This window comes from Bos javanicus, chromosome 18 (assembly GCF_032452875.1).
Source record: "Bos javanicus breed banteng chromosome 18, ARS-OSU_banteng_1.0, whole genome shotgun sequence".
In the NCBI taxonomy this organism is placed as follows: domain Eukaryota; kingdom Metazoa; phylum Chordata; class Mammalia; order Artiodactyla; family Bovidae; genus Bos; species Bos javanicus.
Window position 1 is genome coordinate 56,415,484 of NC_083885.1, and position 19,190 is coordinate 56,434,673.

The window sequence follows — 19,190 nt, forward strand, 5'->3', positions numbered from 1 at the left end:
ATTTAGAGCACAAGACCATTTATGCAAGTCAAACGCACTCATCACGTTTAAAAAAAAAAAAAAGCTGTTGTTTAAGGACACAGATGTGCCTATACCTTATTTAAAAGCAATAGTCAGAAACAGTATACTTGACAGACATGTAACTGGGGTTAAACTGGAAGTGTTGAGTGAAGAAAGCCAGAAACGGGTGAGATTCGAAGCAGAGTAACATTTATGCGAGTCACATACAGTGCCAGGAGCGTCATGCAATTTTAAGATACAAATACATTTAAGCAAGCGTATCAGTAGGACACATATATATTCAGTATGTATGAGTGGATATCCATGGTTGAGTAAAGGAAGATGGGATAATAAAGGGGGCAAAGTGAGAGGCTCAACATGAACCATCGACACAGCATGCTTGGAACTGAGAAGACAGACAGACTCGATGCTGTTCACTGGAGAGTTTTCTCTCTTTCCACTCTCCCAGGGCTTCTGCAGACAGCTCCTGAGACACTGCTGAACTCTGAGTCTCCGTTTGAACTTCAAGTTTGCACTTCAGATGTGATACCCAACCATCTCCTGAATGGCTCCTCTTGGGGTAGCTCTCCTGCCCCAAGCCTACCCCACAGCTTGAATCCCGAGCTCTGGACCTGCAGAGCTGCCCTGGGTCTAGTTGTCTACTGTCCACACACGCAGCAGCACCTCCCTTTACAGCCAACAGCCCCTCTGTCTTTGGTGCTGAACCGCGCACCCACCCACACGTACCCCCACTGCCCTCTGTCCTTGGTGCTGAACCACACCACCCAACACTTCGGGGTTTATCTCACTGTCCTTGGTGCTGAACATCTAAAACAGAACTAGCAAGATCTGGTGGTTTCACATGCAGAAGAGAGGGAAGTGTGGACACCAGAGGCCAGTGTTGCCAGATACTGAGGCAAAGCCCAGGCCCAACTGCTGAGGTTGCCCGTGTGTCCCTGTGGGAGTGAATGAATCATGGTGTCCTGCACACCGTGAGCATTTTCTACAGGCCAGGCTCTGTGCTGAGTGCTGTGCACCCAACTCCCTCAAATCCTTCCACCCTGAGGTGGGCGCTAATAGGATCCCTGACACTGGAGGACACTGACGCTTGTGGATGTTAAGCTGCACCCCACAGCCTGCAGTGGTGGGTGGGATGGGGCCAGAGTCTGCAGTGATGAGCCAGAGTCTGACCCCAGGCAGTGTGGCTCCAGAGCCCATGCTCTGGTCCGCTGGAATTGACGCAGAGCACGTGCCTGAGAACTGCAGAGGCCAGAGGCTGCCTCCCCCCTTTCTGTCCCCTCTTGGGTTCTGAGCTTCTGCCCCACCTGCAGGGGTGGTGGGCCAGCACTGGGCTCTGCTGACCCCTAGACTCACTTCTGTTTCAGCTTCACGATCTCCTCGGTGTTGGGAAGGCAGTTTGTCCATGGCAGGGTCCCATAGAGCCACTTCAGCAAACAGTAGCCCAGGGTCTGGAGGTCACTGCGGCGGGAGGGCCCTGGGGAGGAGGGAAGGAACGTGGCCACTCAGGCAGACGTTCTGACACGCCCACCCTCATCGTTTCTCTCTCTCACCAACTCAAGCATGTGCTCACACACGCAACCATCCACATATACTGGCTCTCAACTGTTCATCCACTTTTCACTTGCCTACTCTCACTCTTTCATGAGTCAATTACTCATTCACTCCGTTGGTCATCTCTTCATCCCTGGTTTCACTAGCTCACTCCCTCACCTACTTGTCCTTCATTCATGAACCTATTTGTTCCGTGAATCCTCAGAGCCTCAGGTGACAAGCCCCTTCCCCCATTCTTTTTCGTATTTATTTATTTAGCCTCACTGGCTCTTAACTGGCACGTGGGATCTTTGATCTTCATTGCAGCGTGTGAACTCTTTAGTTGCAGCATGTGGGATCTAGTTCCCTGACCAGGGATGGAACCTGGGGCCCCTGCATTGGGAGCGTAGAGTCTTTGCCGCTGGACAACCAGGGAAGGCCTCCTTCCCATAGTCTTAAATTCCAGACAAGAGTTTGGTTGGGTCCCAGCCCTTGACAGTCCTTGACAGTCCAGTGGAGAGATGTAACAAGGCATGAAGGTACCTAGAAGGATGGCCACTGACCTCAGCCTCACTTGGTAGGGAAGAACAAACAAAGCAGACAGCGGGGTTTGGTTTTCTTACACTTCCTCAATCACATGATTTAAACACTTCACATAAGCATTCGACAAACACTGCGAGCTGACTGTGTCGGACCCTCTGCCACCTGGTGCTGGGGACACATGCACCATCCCGTCCCTGGGGGACTTAGCGTAATGGGAGGATGCGGGCAGGGACTTGGATGGCCATGGTTTCAAGGGGTTTGGGCGAGAGAGGCCAAGACCTCCTCAAGGCATCTCCTCAAAGTGCGCTCTTCTCTCCCCGTGCACCTGCCCGGGATAATCTCACTCCTGGGCTTCAACTGACAACTTCTGAAATAGCGCTGACATCTGGGTCTCTGTCTAGACCTCACTGGTGTGCTGCAGAGACGGATAGTCAATGGTTTACAACTGGTGTTCAGCACCCCCTCCTGGATGACGTCAGAGCCCCTCTCGCCTTCTAAGTCCACACAGGTCCTGAACGCGAGCCTGGGGACTCGCAGGGCTTCCTGGTAGTCCACCGATCACTGGTGTCAGTGCTGCCCCACAACGCCTGACGCGCGGGGATGCTGTCCGTGGTTCTGACCCCCACCATGGCTGCCCGCCTCAGCGTGACTCCTGCGTTTGGCCACCTGCTGTCCATGGCTGTGACAACCGGGAGCTGCCCTCATCTGAGCAGCATGTCTCCAAGCTCCTGAACCCCTTCTCTGGCCTCTTACCGCATCCCTTGTGCAGGTCCATGCTAATGAACTCAAGGTGCCCCTCATGTGGGCTCCTGCTGCCTTCGGTGTAGGCCACGTGTCTGCCACCCGGTGAATAGCGGAAGGTGAAGCCATAGCCTGCCAGGGTCACCTGTGTGCACGTGGGAGAAGGCATACAGTTTGAAGATTAGGAATCTGTATTCTGGAGTCAGAGATTTCAATTGTGGGTGCAATTTGAAACAACTCAATGCCAAACAGTACAGGAGGATGTGGAAAGAACCCAAACCAGTCATTCCTATCACTGCTCAGTCCCAGTTCCCAGAAGTAACCACTAATAGCTTTCTTATATGTTCACCTTCTTTAAATAATCAGCAAACGCATGTGGATAAGGAGGATGCACTGTACTTCCTGTTGGGCACACAGCTTTCTGCACTTTAACAGTGTATTAACTGCAGAGCCAGACAGACCAGACTCCAGTGCCAGCTTGGCCCATTAGTGCCCATACAACTCTGGAGAAATTATGAAACTCTTTGTGCTTTGATTTCTCTATTGGTCAAATGAAGATAATCATAGTCCTTACCTTGCAGGGCTGTGAGGAGGCTTAACTGAGTTTAAAACACAAAGTACTTAGCCACCAGACACTCAGTCAGCCACATCGGCTTTCTAATGGCTACCTCTTATTCTGCTGAATGGAGAGGGGACACCTGTTGGCTTTGTCCATGCAAGACCTACATTCTTCTGGTCAGTTTGTGATGGTTACTTTTGTGCATCAACCTGACTGGGCCACACGGTGCCTAGACGAGTCGCCAAAGGTTAATCTGGGTATGTCTGTGAGGGTGTGACTGGAGTGGATGGTAGACTGCCCTCTCTAGTGTGTGGGCCTCATCTCATCAGTTGAAGAACAGAACGCAAAGGCTTAAGTGAAAGGGAATGCCCCTTGCCTGTCCACTTGAGCTGAACACCAGCATATTCCTGCCTTTGGGTTTGAACAGAAATACCAACTCTTCTCAGGTCTCGAGTCTGCCACCTTTCAGACTGGAACTCACACAGGTTTCTTCGGGCCTTTGGACTCTGACCAGAAGCACACCATTAGCTCTCCTGTTCTCCAGCTTGCCAACTGCAGATCTAGGGACTCTGAGCTTTTTGAATTTGAGTCTCCCTCTCAAATTCAAAAAAGTCCTCCCTCCTTTTTGAATTCTTATAGTCTCCCTCTCTCTGTATAAATACATAGATACATATATATGTGTATGTATACACACACACACACACACACACACACACACATTCTGTTGGTTCTGTTTCTTTTTTTCTTTTTGGCCTCCTGCTATGTGGGATCTTAGTCCTCTGACCAGGGATCAAACCCATGACCCCTGTATTGGAAGCTCAGAGTCTTAACCACTGGACTAACAGAGAAGTCCTAGCTTTGCCTAATATGGTTCTAGGATTTTTCTCTGAGACCACCCCTCTCCAACTCAGTCCAAGTGACTGAGGTGGGGCTCACCCAATCTATGTCCACTGGGGTGGCTAAATGGAGGGGACTTAAGCCTCATTTGCTGGTGGTTGTCATCATAGCAAAGAGGGACTGCCTGATAATGAGCAATGCAAACACAAGAAGAGCCCAGAGACGAAGATCCAGTTTCCTAATGACAGGCTCTGAATTTTTAGAATCAGGCACGCCTGAAGCCAGTGAAGTCCTGGATTTTTTCACTCCAAGAAGCAATAAATAGTACCTCCCTGTTTTTAAACTAACCCCCTCTTTTTTTTTTTTTTTTTGGCTTAAGGCATGTTACATTTGGTTTCTATCATTAGAAAGAGTAATTATGATTTACTGTAAATACTAATCAGTACGCTATCAGGAGTATATATTGAGGTTTTCCCATTTTACTGTCGGAATCAGTGTTGTCAGGAACACTTTGTACGTGTATCTTTCTTTTCCTCTTATTTTTGGCTGCATCAGGTCTCAGCTGCGGCACTCGGTATCCTCATCGCGGTATGCGGGATCTTTCGTTTGGGGCTTCTCTCTTGTTGTGGTGCATGGGCTCAGTTGGCCTGAGGCACGTGCGATCTCTGCTCCCTGCCGGGGACTGAACCTGTGTCCCCTGCATTGGAAGGCGGATTCTTAACCACTGGACTACCAGGGAAGTCCTTGTAATATATCTTTCAATATATGGAATGGATAAATTCCTCACAGAGGAACCGGTAGATCAAAAAACCTATGCAGTTAGCTCCATCAATCTTGCGCAACCAAATGACAGTTGGTGGGCTCTGCTACCCAGGCCCGCTGCTACCTCCCACCCCCACAACTGGCAGGGGAGGGGCCCTCTTCTGTGCACTGACTGCCTGTGGAAATGGTGACCAATTAGTGTGAAATGCATGTTTAGCAAATGTTAGGTACTGTATTTGAACCAATAAATGTGAATCCTGCAAAAAGCAAAACAAAAATCCATATACATTTAAAATTTTGACTGCTATAAGAAATTACCTTCCAAAAAGTTTGCCCAAGTACCCTTCCAATAAGTAAAGAATTCCTGTTTCCTCACATACTTATCAGCAAGAGATATTATTTTTCTTTTAATTTTGTCCACCCAAAAGGTAAAAAGTAGTAGTTATTTTAAGTTTAATTTCCATGATTACTAGAATCTAATAATAATTGCGGGAGGTTGAGCATTTTTTCACACATTTAACTGACTTGTGGATTCCTTTTTCTATGAACTGCTTTTCCTATCCTTTGTCCATTTTTCTACTAAGTGGCTTCTCTCTCCTCATTTACTCGAAGAAGCACTTTATACATGATGGATAGCAATTCTTTGCAATAAGCGTTGTGAAACAAAGGCAGGTTTTAAGACAGGCGAGCCTGGGAGCCCAGAGAGCCCCCAGGGAGGGCGAGGATCTGGCAGTTACCTGGCACAGGTTCTCTGGATTCACAAAGATATTCTCAGCTGTCACGTTGCCATGGACGTACTCATTCTCATGGAGGAACTCCAGGGCATCCAGCTAGGGGAGGAAAGCAAGTGTTTCTGTGAGAAGCGCTGACAACACAAAGAGGCTCTGATGCGAAGCCCTGGAAGGAAACCCCACTGTTGGGCCTGGGGTCACGAGGTCCTGCTTGTCAGGGGCTTGGTAACACTGGTAGATTGCCTGTGTGTGCGCTCAGTTGCTTCAGTCATTTCCAACTCTTTCCACCCAGGACTGTAGCCTCCTCTGTCTGTGGGGTTCCCCAGGCAAGAATACTGGAGTGTGCTGCCATGCCCTCCTCCAGGGGATCTTCCCAACCAGAGACTGAACCCGTGTCTCCTGAGTCTCCTGCGTTGGCAGGCGGACTCTATACCCACTGAGCCACCTGGGAAGCCCCGGTGGTGGATTGAGCCTGACTAATTCTGAGTGAAGCATCTGGATGCCCGCTGTGACAGCACACCTAAGAATGTCTTAGAAGACATTAGGGTTTTGAAAAATTCTGTATTAAAGCTGATATTTCATTTCCCATCAATCTCTTGTATCTATTGGGTTGGCCAAAAGTTTGTTTGTCCTCAAGCTGGTACAGGAAAACCCGAATTAACTTTTTGACCAACCCATTATTTCTTAGTTGATCAAAATCTCTGGAGGGGAAACAGTTGGTTACTTATTGGTTACTTATTGACCCTTGCAAAAAAAACCCAACTCACACTCATATATACCAAAGAGGTTTTCTTATTTGTTCAAAGAAGCAGAAATACATTTAGTTGAGCACTTTGTATTTTTATTTCTAGCCCTGACTTTTCCACTGAGCTCTGATTGCATATATTGAACCCCCAGGTGCTCGCCATATCTTGACTGCAACCCCCTTGACTCCAAGGCTTAACTGCCCACCCCATTCTGCTGCTTCCACAAACATTCCATCCCCATAGCCCAGCTCCTCCTCAGGCCTGGTCCTCTCTCCTGCCCACCTCACTCAGCCTCCACTGTACCCTCCCCAGCCGTCCCCACGTGGCCCACGGGGTCCTTCTACACCCAAAACTGACGCTGCCCCTCCCCTGTCCTCAGTCCTCACGTGGGTTCCCGGTGCCCTCGGGACAGGGGTCCCCGCCCCTCAGCTTGGTGTTCAAGGCCCTGGGTCCTCTGGTCACTGCTGAGCCTCCACACCAATCGCAGCTCCTGCCTTTCACCCTCGACACATCACACGGCAAACACTGCATGTCATACCTTTGGGACCCATCCCGCCAGCTGTTTATTTATATTTCTCATTTATTTTTATTTATCTTTGGCTGCCCTGGGTCTTCACCACTGTATGAGGGCTTTCTCTACTTGTGGCAGCCGAGGGCTACTCCTTGCTGCAGTGCCCAGGCTTCTCACTGCGGTAGCTTCTCTTGTTGAGGCGCACAGGCTCTAAAGCGTGGGCTCAGTAGCTGCGGTGCACGGGCTTAGCTGCCCTGCATGGCATCTGGGATCTTCCCGGACCAGGATCGAACTCACGTCCCCCGCGCTGGCAGACAGCGTCTTAGCCACTGTGCTACCAGGGGAGTCACTGTGTGTGTATCTGGCTGTTCCGGGTCTCACGTGTGGCAAATGGGATCTTCGTTGTCACATGCGGGGTCTTTAGTTGCGGCATGCGAACTCTTAGTTGCAATATGTGGGATCTAGTTCCTGGAGCAGGGATTGAACCCTGGGGGGCCCCTGCGTTGGGAGGGAGGAGCCTTAGCCACTGGACCACCAGGGAAGTCTCCCCTCCAGCAGTTTAAGTTAGGCCCTCTTCTCCGTCACAGCATGGGGACACTTCTCTCCAGAGCACTTTTCACTACTGGTGCAACTGTGGCTTAAACTCACCCTGTCCCAGCAAACATAGAAACCATGTCTGTGCTGCCCCGCACTGCACTCCCAGGCCCTGGGACGGTATCTGACACTCAGCAGGGACAGCATAAATATTTCATGGAAGGATGGATGGAGGAAGGAATGAATGACAGATGTCCTGTGCACTCTCCCCCACACGAGCCTTTGCCTAAGCTACTTCCTTGGGCTAGAGCGCTCTCCCCATGCATTTCCACTCCCATTCTACCCAGCACCTTGCTATTCTCCACTCTTGGCTTAGAAATAAACTCCACCAGGAAGCACAACCAAACCCCTCAATTTAGGCTGGGACCCTTCCTCAAACTCCCACAGCCTCCTGAACATCCCTCATGGCAATACTTATCACTCTGGTTCTAATGGTCTGGGGTTCAGCTGTGCCAGTCACCCTGCATGCCCCAGTGCCCAGCAGGGGCAGATGCGGTCTGAATGTGTCAAAGGGCAAACAGACTGATAAACTAGGACCCGGGGCAGCATGCCCTGGATGGGAGCCTGAGACCCTCCAGTACCTACCAGCCGGCAGGCCATCTGGAACACAGACCTCACCGACATCACGTGCTTTGGGAAGTCATCCAGGATCGACTGAAGGCTCCTCCCCAGGGTGGGAAACACCAAGAACCTGGAAGACACGGGCGTCCCAGGAGGTGGGAGAGAGGACCGGGGCGGGGACAGAGTATCATTCACCAAGGAGGGACTCTGGCTGGGGACTACCAGGTCCCAGTCCAGGGTGAGATGAAGGGTTGGATGGGTGGGGGATAGGTCTGGCTCAAAGCTGCGGGAGGAAGGAAGCGACTAACTGGCCAGTGGCTCTTGGGTCCCAGCCACACCTGGGCATGAGACAGAGAGACAGGAAGCAGCCAGCAAAGCGAGTGCCAGGTGAAGTGACTCACCTGTACTTGTCCTGGTGAACGCCGAAACCGATGCAGGTGGGGATGGCCAGCTGGGGGATTGAGTACAGCTTCTTCCACTTGTTCACTGCGGGAGGTAGGGGCCAGAGAAGTCAGGGCCCACCTGGCCCCACACCCACAGCAGACCACAGCCCATTCTGAGACTTGAAGCAGAACGCACCTGAGTCCCGGCCAGACCCTGGGTCTCCTGGTTAGAGACATTGTTTCTCTGGGTGGGTGAGGGCTAGGGGGGAATGATGGCGGGTGTGAAGGTGGTTTTGAGAAAGCACTGACAAGTCTGGAGTGAATGGAGTGGGGAAGAGTGACCGTGTAACCCATGAATTCTCACACAGAGCTAATGAGATCGGGAAAAGTGTAAACTGGTCACTGTGTCACTAGATGTCTGACCACCTTTCAGGATCTCAGCTGGATGGTAGACATGGAGCAGTGTGCGGATGAAAGTTTAATAACTGGGTTGTTCAGGAAAAAAAATAGCCCTGATTTATGTTTGTGGACTTTCGTGGTGTAAATGTTTCCCAGGACAGCCAGTTACAAGCTACCAATGTGGTATCACCGAAGATAGAGAGTTGGGGTGAGAGGCAGTAGCATGCCCTTATATGGTATTTCCAACACACGGATACAGTGAATGGAAGCAACTTCAAGGGATAGATAATAGGGACTTCCCTGGTGGTCCAGTGGTTAGGGCTCCGTGCTTTCACTGCCAGGGTCCAGTTCAATTCCCGGTCAGGGAACTAAGATCCTACATGCCACACAGTCTGGCCAAAAAAAAGCACAGATTATAGATGACAGGTAATGGAAAATGTAGACAAATAATAAGGAAGTGATAAGCTTCGAGTGCTTATTACCCTTGCTCCTCTCTTTTTTACATTTTATTTCTGGCTGTGTGGGATCTTGGTTGCTGTGAGGTCTTTGCTCTAGTTGTGGCGAGCTGGGGCTCCTGTCTGATGTGGAGCACAGGCTCTACGGTGCGGGCTTCAGTAGTTGCGGTTCCCGGGCTGTAGAGCACAGGCTCAGCAGTGGTGGTGCATGGGCTTAGATGCTCTGCAGCATGGGGGATCTTCCTGGGTCAGGGATCAAACCTGTGTCTCCTGCATTGGCAGGCGGATTCTTTACCACTGAGTCACCAGGGAAGCCCACTCTTGTTCTTAACCTGATTGTAAATTGATATAATTAATTATTTATTTGGCTGTGCCAGGTCTTAGTTGCGGCATGGGAATTCTGAGTTGAAGTGCAGCATTCAAACTCTTAGATGTGGCCTGCGGGATCTAGCTTCCTGGCCTGTGGGATCTAGCTTCCTGACCAGGGACTGAACCTGGGCCCCGTCCACTGGGAGTGGTCTTCACCTCTGGACCACCAGGGAAGTCTCTGGTACAGTTAGTTTATGACGGCTGTGTTTTAATAACTGGCTTACAGTATTTTTGAAAACGTAATACTCGGCTCTCAAGAGCTGGGACGATGAGCCAGCCTCAGGCCATGTCTGTTGTCTGTCCCCCGAGGCCCGAAGGGTGATGGGAGCAAACCCGGGCCTTGAATTTCACCTCCACCCTTCCCAAACCTTCAGATTATAGAGCCAGTTGTTCTGACCAAGCTGGTACCACCAAACTCACCCCACCTGCCCACTTCCCTGAGGAATACCTTGCAAAGGCTTGGCAGCCCGCTGGAAGAAGTTCTGTTCATTGAACAAGCGCCCATCCTTGGCATCCTAGTGGGGGAGGGGAGGGGAAAAGGCTGTCACACTGGAATCTCACAGGCAAGGGCTCCCAGATCATCACTGGCCGTGGGTCATCCCAGGGTAATGCCAGCAACACCCTAGGTTGCTTCATGTGACCACGTATCAGAGACTTTGAGTTACTGCTTAGGTTCTTTTTCTTTTACGACAGGATCCACAAGTTTTCCCTAGATACAGGCCCTTCAGCTAAACACTACATTTTTGCAGTCTCCCTTGCAGCGAGGAATGGCCACACAATCAAGTTCTGGCCAATGGGGATGTGAGCAGAAGGGAGATGGGCAACTTTCAGGTTATGCTCTTAAAGGGCTAGGGCAGGCTCTCCCTTCTCTTCTCCTGTTCCAGCTGGCTGGAATGCAGATGAGATGGCAGGAGCTGGAGCAGCCATTTCAGCCCATGAGATGATTATAGGTTGAAGTTTGGAGCAACAAGAGAGAAGGAAACTAACCCTTTGTTTATGGAACCACCATGTCAGCCCTGGGCCACAGCCCCAGACTTTTAAGTGAAAGAGCAATAAAATATTATTTTTGTGTAAGCCATTACTAACATTGGGTCACTTTTCCCAAGCAGTCAACCCAAATACTTTAATTAAATACAACTAGTAAAGCTGGGTTCTTAAGAGCACAGGATCAAAGAGAGCTGAATTCAAATCCCAGCTCTGACATTCATTCATTCTTTCTATAAAGCACCTATTATGTGCCTAGTATTCTTTTGGGTATTGGTGATACAGCAGTGAACAAAGCAACTTGCCCACTGGTGCCCCTGGGCAAGTGACCAAGATTTTATTTTCTCATCTGTTAAATGGGGGCACACGGTGACTATCCTAAAGGTTTGATTATGAACCAGGGCTGGGCACAGAACAAGATCTCAGCAAGTAGGTGCTATTACTCATCTGTGAGTCTGGCTCCGGAGCCCTCACTCCAAATCACTCACAGGCCCTCCATCTAGATCCAAGGGAGGGCACCTGAACTAGCTGTCCCAGTTTTTGGGTGCTTGTGAAGATCACACGGCCAGAAAACATCCGAGTCAGGTCTTGGGGACCTGACTGCAGCCTCTGGGGGCTCCGTGTCGGAGAGCCCGAGGCCAGAGGAAGGTGTGCCCCGCCCAAGGCCCCACTGCTCCCTGCTGGCCAAGCCTGTGCTCTTTGGCCCGTCCAGCCCAGCCCAGCCCAGCCCTCCCCTCCGCTCCCCTCAGGGCTGCCCACCCCACCTGGGCCCACTCACTAGTTTAAGTGAGAATCTTTGTTTCTGGGGACTTGACTCGCTGCCAGTGGTGGAGTCAGACTCAGCTGTGGATGGACAAAATGAGCGAGGTTATCATCTGCAGGGAAGATGAGGGTCACTGTCCTCCGAGTAATGAGCAGCAGTTGTGGTTAATGAGTTCCCACGGGGTCAAGAGACCCGAACCTTCTCATTTTCAAACAGCTTCTTTCTTTCTACCTCTTTCTCTAATACACAGCTGTGCACACTTGTGGGTTCCCCTAGCGAATCACTGAGCCTGGGGGGTGGTCCTGAAGCCCCTGACTCAGCCGCTGTATGCATGTGTCTGCATATACGGGTGTGTGGCTGAACCACACTGACTCCATCTTGTCAGGGCCATCTTAGGCCCACTCTTCTGCCCCCTCCCCTTTCTTAGCCACTGAGCTTTTGCTTATGAGGAGTGTACCCAAACCAGCTGCGTTACTCATTAACTTTAACTCTTGCCTTCCTCTGAAAACTGGAAGAACACCTTCTGCTGACACAGATGGTTAATGGTTCATGAGGAATAATGGTCATGAGATCCCTGGGGGAGGAACGCCCTGGTTCCTGTTGGCCTAGATGTGCTTCTCCCTCAGTAGCCGGATTCTATCTTTAGCTTCGTCCCTTTTAAATCCCTCTGCACCCCTCTGGCAAAACACAGCGCAGTTGCAAATGCTTCTGGATTGCTGACCACTGAATCCTATCCATATGTAAGTTACCCACGATAATCTTCATAACTGTACTTTATGTTCCTTGTTTTTTTTGGCGGTGCTGGGTCTCAGTTGCCACACTCACACTCTCTAGTTGTGGTGTGTGGGCTCGGAAGTTGCAGGCTTAGCTGCCCCGCAGCACGTGGGAACTTATGCGATCTTAGTTCCCAGACCAGAGATTGAACCCGCATCCCCTGCATTGGAAGGTGGCTATCTTAACCACTGGACCCATAGGAAAGTCCCTCCACTTCGTTTTACTCTTTTTTAAATCTCAAGGTTCCTTCTCAGGTCAGGGGATACTATTCATTATTCCTGTCTTTTACCACTATATAAGCTCCCTCCCCTTGGGGGAGGGCCCCTGCAGCAGCCTTCAGCCCCTCAGGGATCCCCTGAGCTCCAAGTGCCAGGGCGGCCGGTATGCAAAGGCTGATGGCGGGGGTGGGGGGGGTGGGGGGGTGGGTATGGGATAGGAAGGCCCAGTGGTGGTGGCCTAGCACAGAACCATACTGAAGGACCACTTCTGCTCCAAAGCCCAGAGCTCCAGCTGAGGCCCCCCTACCCGTTTCTCCCGCTGCGTCCCCACTTCCTTCCCTTCCCATCTTTAGGTGTCGATCTCCCCTGGGGCACTTCCTCGTAAACATTCTTCGAGCTCGGCCCTTTGTGCTTAATTACAGACCCTGCAAGGCTTCTGTCCTGTGCCAGGTGTGCACTTTGCACACATTGTTTCCTTTACGGCTCGTGACAGCCCAGGGAAGGTCTGTGTGCTCAGTCGCTCAGTCGCCTCCGACTCTTCTGCGACCCCATGGACTGTGGCCCGCCAGGCTCCTCTGTCCATGGGGTTTTTTAGGCAAGGATACTGGAGCGGGTTGCCATTTCCTCCTCCAGGGGATCTTTCTGGCCCAGGGATCAAACAAGAATCTACTACCATAAAATTATGGTGGTTGTCATTAGCTATATTAAATATATATATAGGCTGCATTGGGTCTTAGTTTCAGTATGCAGGCTCAGCTGCTCTGCGGCATGTGCGATCTTAGTGCCAGGGATAGAACCCACGTCCCATCCATTGGAAGCGCAGTTTTAACCAGTGGACCAATGGGGACGTTCTCATTCTTTTTTTTAAAAAAAGAAACAGAAAAATTTTATCCAAGCCAAATTTGAGGATTACAACCTGGGAAGAGTATCTCAGAAAGCTCTGAGAACTGTTCCGTGTCCCCACTTCACGGATGAGACCAGAGAGCTGAAGCTTAGAGAGGCCACGTGACACGGGAGGCTCTGTGCCAGGCAGATCTGGGCTCAAGCCCAGGCCCTCTGTCAGCTCTGTGTGACTTGGTGTCACCCAGGCTCACCCCCTGGGCCTCTCTGTTCCACGTCAGTAAAGCAGGAGCAATGAAGCTCACCCCGGAGAGTGGATGCAACGGTTCAGAGGGCAGGAACAACAGTGGTGCCACTGAGCAGGAATCGCAGCCAGCTTCCTTTCTTCCTGGCTGTGCTGCATGGCTTGTGAGATCTTAGTTCCCCGACCAGGGACTGAACCTGGGCCCTCAGCAGTGAGTGCAGAGTCCTAACCACTGGGCCGCCAGGGAATCCCTCAGTGTCACTTTTTTTTTTATATATATTTATTTGGCTATGCCAGCTCTTAGCTGCAGCACATGGGATCTAGTTCTCTGACCAGGGATGGAACCCGGGCCCCCTGCCTTGGGAGTCTTAGCCACTGGACCACCAAGGAAGTCCCAGCTTCACCCTTCATATGAGCCACTCAATGACCCTCTTCCCAGCCTCAGAGCCCGGCACCAGTCTGGGCATGCCGGGAGCACTCAATATGTGGCAGCTTTTAATATCATCAGCTGAGGGCCCACAGCTGGTAAGTGGCAGAGCGGCCTTGGCCGAGACACAGCTCATTCTGGAGTTTGTGAACTGAACTATCGCCCAGGGTCCCAGGGGCCCTCTGCATCATCCTTTTTTCTCGTCTTCCCCACCCTTCCTAACCACCCAGGCTGCGGTCGTCTAAGACACTGAAATAAAGGGCAGGGAGGTGGTAAAGTGACTGAGAAGCCACGCTTGCCCACAAGAAGCTCCGGCTGGAGCAGGGCGGGAACCAGGGCTTACTGAGTCAAGGCCGAAGGTGACCTGAGCTTGGCCTTTAGGAGGGAAACTTAGGAAGGTGCTGGATCTCGGGGGAAAGGGGGTCCTCCTCACCTGTGAGGAGGGGGCTGGGAGAATCTTCGAGGGGCAACCAGGAAATGGCCGGGGCACCTCATAGGCGTAATAGCAGGATCTGTCTCACAGAGTCACCTCGAGGTCTGAGGGTAAGTACCACTCAATCAACCACTCGATGAAAGCGTTATCCTACGTGCCCAACACTTGGAAGCAGGTAGGAGAGCTGGCAATTTAAATACATTTTCCCTGCACTGCTCTGCAGATTACAAAGGGCTTTTCTCCTCCACTCTTCTAACCATCCCTCCCGCCGACAGCTGGAGAGCCAGCTGGGAAACTCCCATTACAGACAGGAGCGAGCAGAGACCCAGGAAGGGCAGTGGACGTGGCCGAGGCCCCTGGAGAGCCTGGATGTAAACCCCTGGAGCTCCAGATGCTGTGACCTGGGAGACCCCTGATGGATGTATGGAAGGTCCCTACATGTGCCAAAGGCAGACAAGAGTGTGGCAGGCAGGCAGGTGAGAGCCTCCGATCGCCAAGAGACAGGTGACCTTGAACTTGGAGCAAGAATGCCATGCTGGCATCCATCATAACCACAATAACTGAGAATTCCCTGGTGGTCCAGTGGCTAGGACTCGGTATTTCCACTGTGAGGGCCTGGATTCAATCCCTGGTTGTGGAACTAAGATCTTGCAAGCCTCTCAGTGTGGCCAAAACCCCCAATCCCACCCCACCAAAACAAAAACAAAAAAAAAACCAGAATGACAACAGGCAGCACTCATATGCTGCTTGCTGTCTGCATTATTCTACTCATTTAACTCTCCAACGACAACCCTGTGAGGTCAATATTAAAGCTCTCCATTTTGCAGGTGAGCCGGGTTGGGAATCTGCCTTCCAATGCAGGGGACGCGGGTTCGATACCTGGGTGGGGAACCGGGATTCCACATGCCGTGGGGCAACTAAGCCCGTGTGCACGACTAAGACCTGACGCAGCCAAGTGAGTGAGTGAGTGAAAGTCGCTCAGTCGTGTCCGACTCTTTGCGACCCCATGGACTGTAGCCCGCCAGGCTCCTTTGTCCATGGAGTTCACCAGGCAAGAATACTGGAGTGGGCAGCCATTCCCTTCTCCAGGGGATCTGCCCGACCCAGGGATTAAACCCATGTCTCCTGCATGGCAGGCAGATTCTTTACTGACTGAGCCACCAGGGAAGCCCAAGTAAATAAACAAATGTGCGTTTTTTTTTTTTTTTAAAGAACAGTGATTCCACCTGAGGATTACTAGCCGACGGTCTCTCCGTCTTTGGAAGGTACTCTGGGACAGCCTGACTCAGTGGTTCTCAACGGTGGGTGGTTCTGCCCCCACAGTGGGCATCTGTCAATGTCTGGGGACAGTTCCAGTTGTCATGAGGAGGACAGGGGACTACTGCTCCTGGCAGCTGGTGGGTAAAGGCCGAGGATGCTGCTAGACACCCTATTGTGCACAGGACAGTCCCCACAGTGAACGCCAAGGGTGCTGAGGCTTAGAAACCCTGGCCTAATTTATAAGAGGGTAAACGGCATACTTAAAACAAGCTCTAAGGGACCCCAGGGGGAACCCATGGAAAAGACAGGCAACAATTCCCCCCAAAGCAGCTGAAACTGAGGACCAGGGAGAGGCTCAGGCATGCTGCTGGGAGAAACACACGGGTGTGTTAAGGGGCTGCAAGTGGAGGTTCTAGAACCACACACTTTGCAGGTGTGAGTAAATTAAGGGCCTTGTGCTGTGGGGCTGTCCCGGAGGATCCAGGGGGGCCCCGGTGTAATCAAGGGCTTTCCAGGTGGCACTAGTGGGTAAAGACCCCGCTGGCCAATGCAGGAGATGTGGGTCCAATCCCTGGGTCGGGAAGATCCCCTGGAGGAGGAGATGGCAACCCACTCCAGTATCCTTGCCTGGAGAATCCCATGGACAGAAGAGCCTGGCGGGCTATAGTCCATGGGGTCTCAGAGTCGGACACGACTGAAGCAACTTAGCACGCACACACACAGGGTAATCACAAGGGTCCTTAGAGGGAGGCAGGGGGAGATCTGACCACAGAGGAGGAGAGGGCGATGTGATGGCAGAAGCAGAGGCTGGGGTGATGTTGCGCTTTGAGGATGAAGGGGCCACAAGCCGAGGAACGCAGGCAGCCTCCAGGAGCTGAACAGGCAAGGAAACGGATTCTCCCCTGGAGCCTCTGGCAGGACCAGCCCTGCCCACATCTTTTTATTTTTTTGGCCACGCCGCAAGGCATGCAGGATCTTAGTTCCCCAACCAGAGACTGAACCTATGCCCCCTACAATGGAAGCCTGGAGTCTTAACCCCTGGACCACCGGGAAGTCCCTCTGCCCATGTCTTAACTTTAGCCCCGTGAGACCGATTTCAGACTTGGGACCTCCACAACCAGAAGAGAATAAATGTGTGCTGTCTTCAGCCATTAAGATTGTGGTGATTTGTGATGGCGGCCACAGGAAGGGACTACAAGGCGTGTATAGGCACAGAGCCGGAGGGTGGGCCTGAACTTGAATCCTAGCTGCTTCTAGGGAGCAGCTCTCCACACACACCGCAGTGAGCAGCTGCAGAAACGGATGTAGAAGCCTCTAGACTGGTCCTCCCAAATTGTGCCAGGGAGACCAGGGAGGGTGATGTTACAATTCAGTGTTTGACAAAGAGAGAGTGCCATCTCACAGGGCTGTTACGGGAGTAAGACGGGAGTAAGACGAGTTGGTGAGTTAACAGACATAAAGGACTTAGCAGGGGGCACCCAGAGGAGGCCGGGAGTGGCGGCTGCTGTAATACAAATCACCATTCTGGTTGCTGCTGTTGTTTTACTGTCAGTTTTCAACTACGTCCTCCCGACTGGTGCAGACTGGCTGAAGCCAGGGGCACCATCCTGGGGTAACACCGCCCTGAAGCACATCCACACGCAGCCCCCCGCCCCACTGTGCCCACGCCAGCACCTGGGCCTGGCACCAGGTGGGTATCTGCAGAAGAATGATGACACTGGCAGGCTGGGAAGGGGTTTGCTCTTTTCATCAAACAACCCGAGCCACGAAGGTGAAGACACGCGGCCCAGAGCCTGACCTTCCACTGCGGGTGCTGGGGTGAGGGCATGGGTGGCTTCCGCCTTCAGACGCCTCCTGCCTTGTGTGCCTTTCTCCCTCTTCCCTCCCCGCCCCCTGGGGCTCTCCCCATCTTTCTCCCTCCAGCCGAGTCTGCCAATCTTGGTTACTGTTGAGCGGCACCACTAACAGACACCTGTGGCTGGGCTTGTCCTTCATGAGGTTCACTACCCTGACCCCACACAGATCGCGCTGTGCACCCAGCGTCCCTCTCCTCCTACACTTTCTGTAGCAGCCTGCATTTCAGAAAGAAGGTCATGGGCTGATAACTTCAGGGACACCACGCCCGGCTGCTGAGCTGCCTGATGTTAGCTGCAGTCGTTTTGAAATTTTGCAAAGAAAGAAAAACAAAAAGGTAAGATCTTCACTGGGATATAAAACCTCTCCCTATTCACCAGAGAGGGGAGCGCAGTTCTTGAAGTGCTTGCCTGCTGTGATAAAGCTAATTCTTCTATTTCCTTCAAACCCTGTCTCTGTAATTTTTTTTATCCAGCATCGATGGACAGAGGGGGGTCAAGATTTTGGTAACACTCCCTCTATCCTCTTCTCACTCCTTCTCACTCAGATTCCCTCCTCTTCCCTCCCTCCCTCCCCGTCTTGTGGTGTAATGCTTATGAAGCCAGAACACCTAGGTTCAAGTCCCAGTTCTGCCACTTTGAGGCCATGTGACCTTGGGTGAGTGGCTTCCCCTCTCTGTGCTCCAGCGGTAGGATGAGGTAACATGAGTGTCTCCCCCTAGCATGGCTAGGAGCAATAAGTGGCCCAGAACAGTGTCGGGCAGGGAGTGCAAGCTCCCGAGTGTCCCTTTACGCTCCCCTCTCTCTCGCCCGTGCCTTCTGTCCCTCCACGCCTAACTCTGCCTCTGCCTGACAAGATCCCTTTACAGTTTTCCAAGCTCACTGCCTCTGTCCCTTCTCGTGCTTTGGGGTCAACAGCCCCAGGAGGCGGGCAGGACACTCTCTCTCACTTTTCCAACGGGGATGCTGAGGGACAGCTGCTTGCCCAGGCTCACTGGGTGCACCAGAGCCGAGTCACGGCTCTATCCGGGTCTGTCTCCAACGCCCAGGCTCTATGGCAGGACAACCAACCTGAGGCTCAGAACTGCCTGCACGAGTGTCTGCCTGGCACTTCCAAGTCCAAGGTTTCCTCTCCAAATCCAAATTTCTGGCTTTTCCTGACAACTTGGAAGCTCTCTGGAGCCAGGGCTAGTCATTAACACCTCTGGATTTCATTTTCCTCATCGAGAAAACAGGGATGATGACCATACTGACATCATGAAGCTGTTGTGAGAATTAAACTGATTAATGTGAAGCAAACATATGTCCATGTGAAAACCTATACACACACATGTTCACAGCAGCATTATTCATCACGGCCCAAAGCGGACACACTTAAAACCAACCGATAGATAGAACCAGATGTGACACAGACACATCTTATTCAGCCATAAAACAGAAGGCAGTTCTGACAAAGGCAACAGTGTGGGATGGACCTTGAAAACATCGTGCTGAGGAGAAGTCAGACACAAAAGGCCACCCAGTGTATCACTTCATTTGCCCGAACTGTCCAGAACAGGCAAATCCATAGAGACATAAAGTAGATTAGTGGCTGCCAGGGGATGAGAGTGACTGTTAGAGGTACAGGGTTTCCTTTTGGGGTGACAGAAACA

General features: G+C 51.8%; 1 protein-coding gene and 1 long non-coding RNA gene across 12 annotated transcripts in view; one reads left to right on the forward strand and one right to left on the reverse strand.

Moving 5' to 3' along the window:
* The window catches only part of VRK3 (VRK serine/threonine kinase 3), a 35,966-nt gene that overhangs the window by 6,664 nt on the left and 10,112 nt on the right, over positions 1–19,190 (reverse strand). For all 10 annotated transcript variants that reach the window (XM_061386146.1, XM_061386149.1, XM_061386151.1 and 7 more), the window contains 7 exons: positions 11,505–11,569; positions 10,191–10,257; positions 8,538–8,622; positions 8,161–8,266; positions 5,731–5,823; positions 2,848–2,980; positions 1,375–1,495 (listed from right to left, as the gene is read on the reverse strand). In XM_061386146.1, the coding sequence (XP_061242130.1) occupies positions 1,375–1,495; positions 2,848–2,980; positions 5,731–5,823; positions 8,161–8,266; positions 8,538–8,622; positions 10,191–10,257; positions 11,505–11,569 (670 nt within the window). The remainder of the gene's footprint in view (positions 1–1,374; positions 1,496–2,847; positions 2,981–5,730; positions 5,824–8,160; positions 8,267–8,537; positions 8,623–10,190; positions 10,258–11,504; positions 11,570–19,190) is intronic.
* On the forward strand, positions 11,992–16,840 carry LOC133229636 (uncharacterized). 2 transcript variants are annotated; one of them, XR_009730582.1, is made up of 2 exons: positions 11,992–12,229; positions 13,863–16,840. It is a non-coding gene; the product is annotated as an uncharacterized LOC133229636 (long non-coding RNA). The 2 variants fall into 2 exon arrangements; XR_009730583.1 differs by having other exon boundaries at positions 14,701–16,840.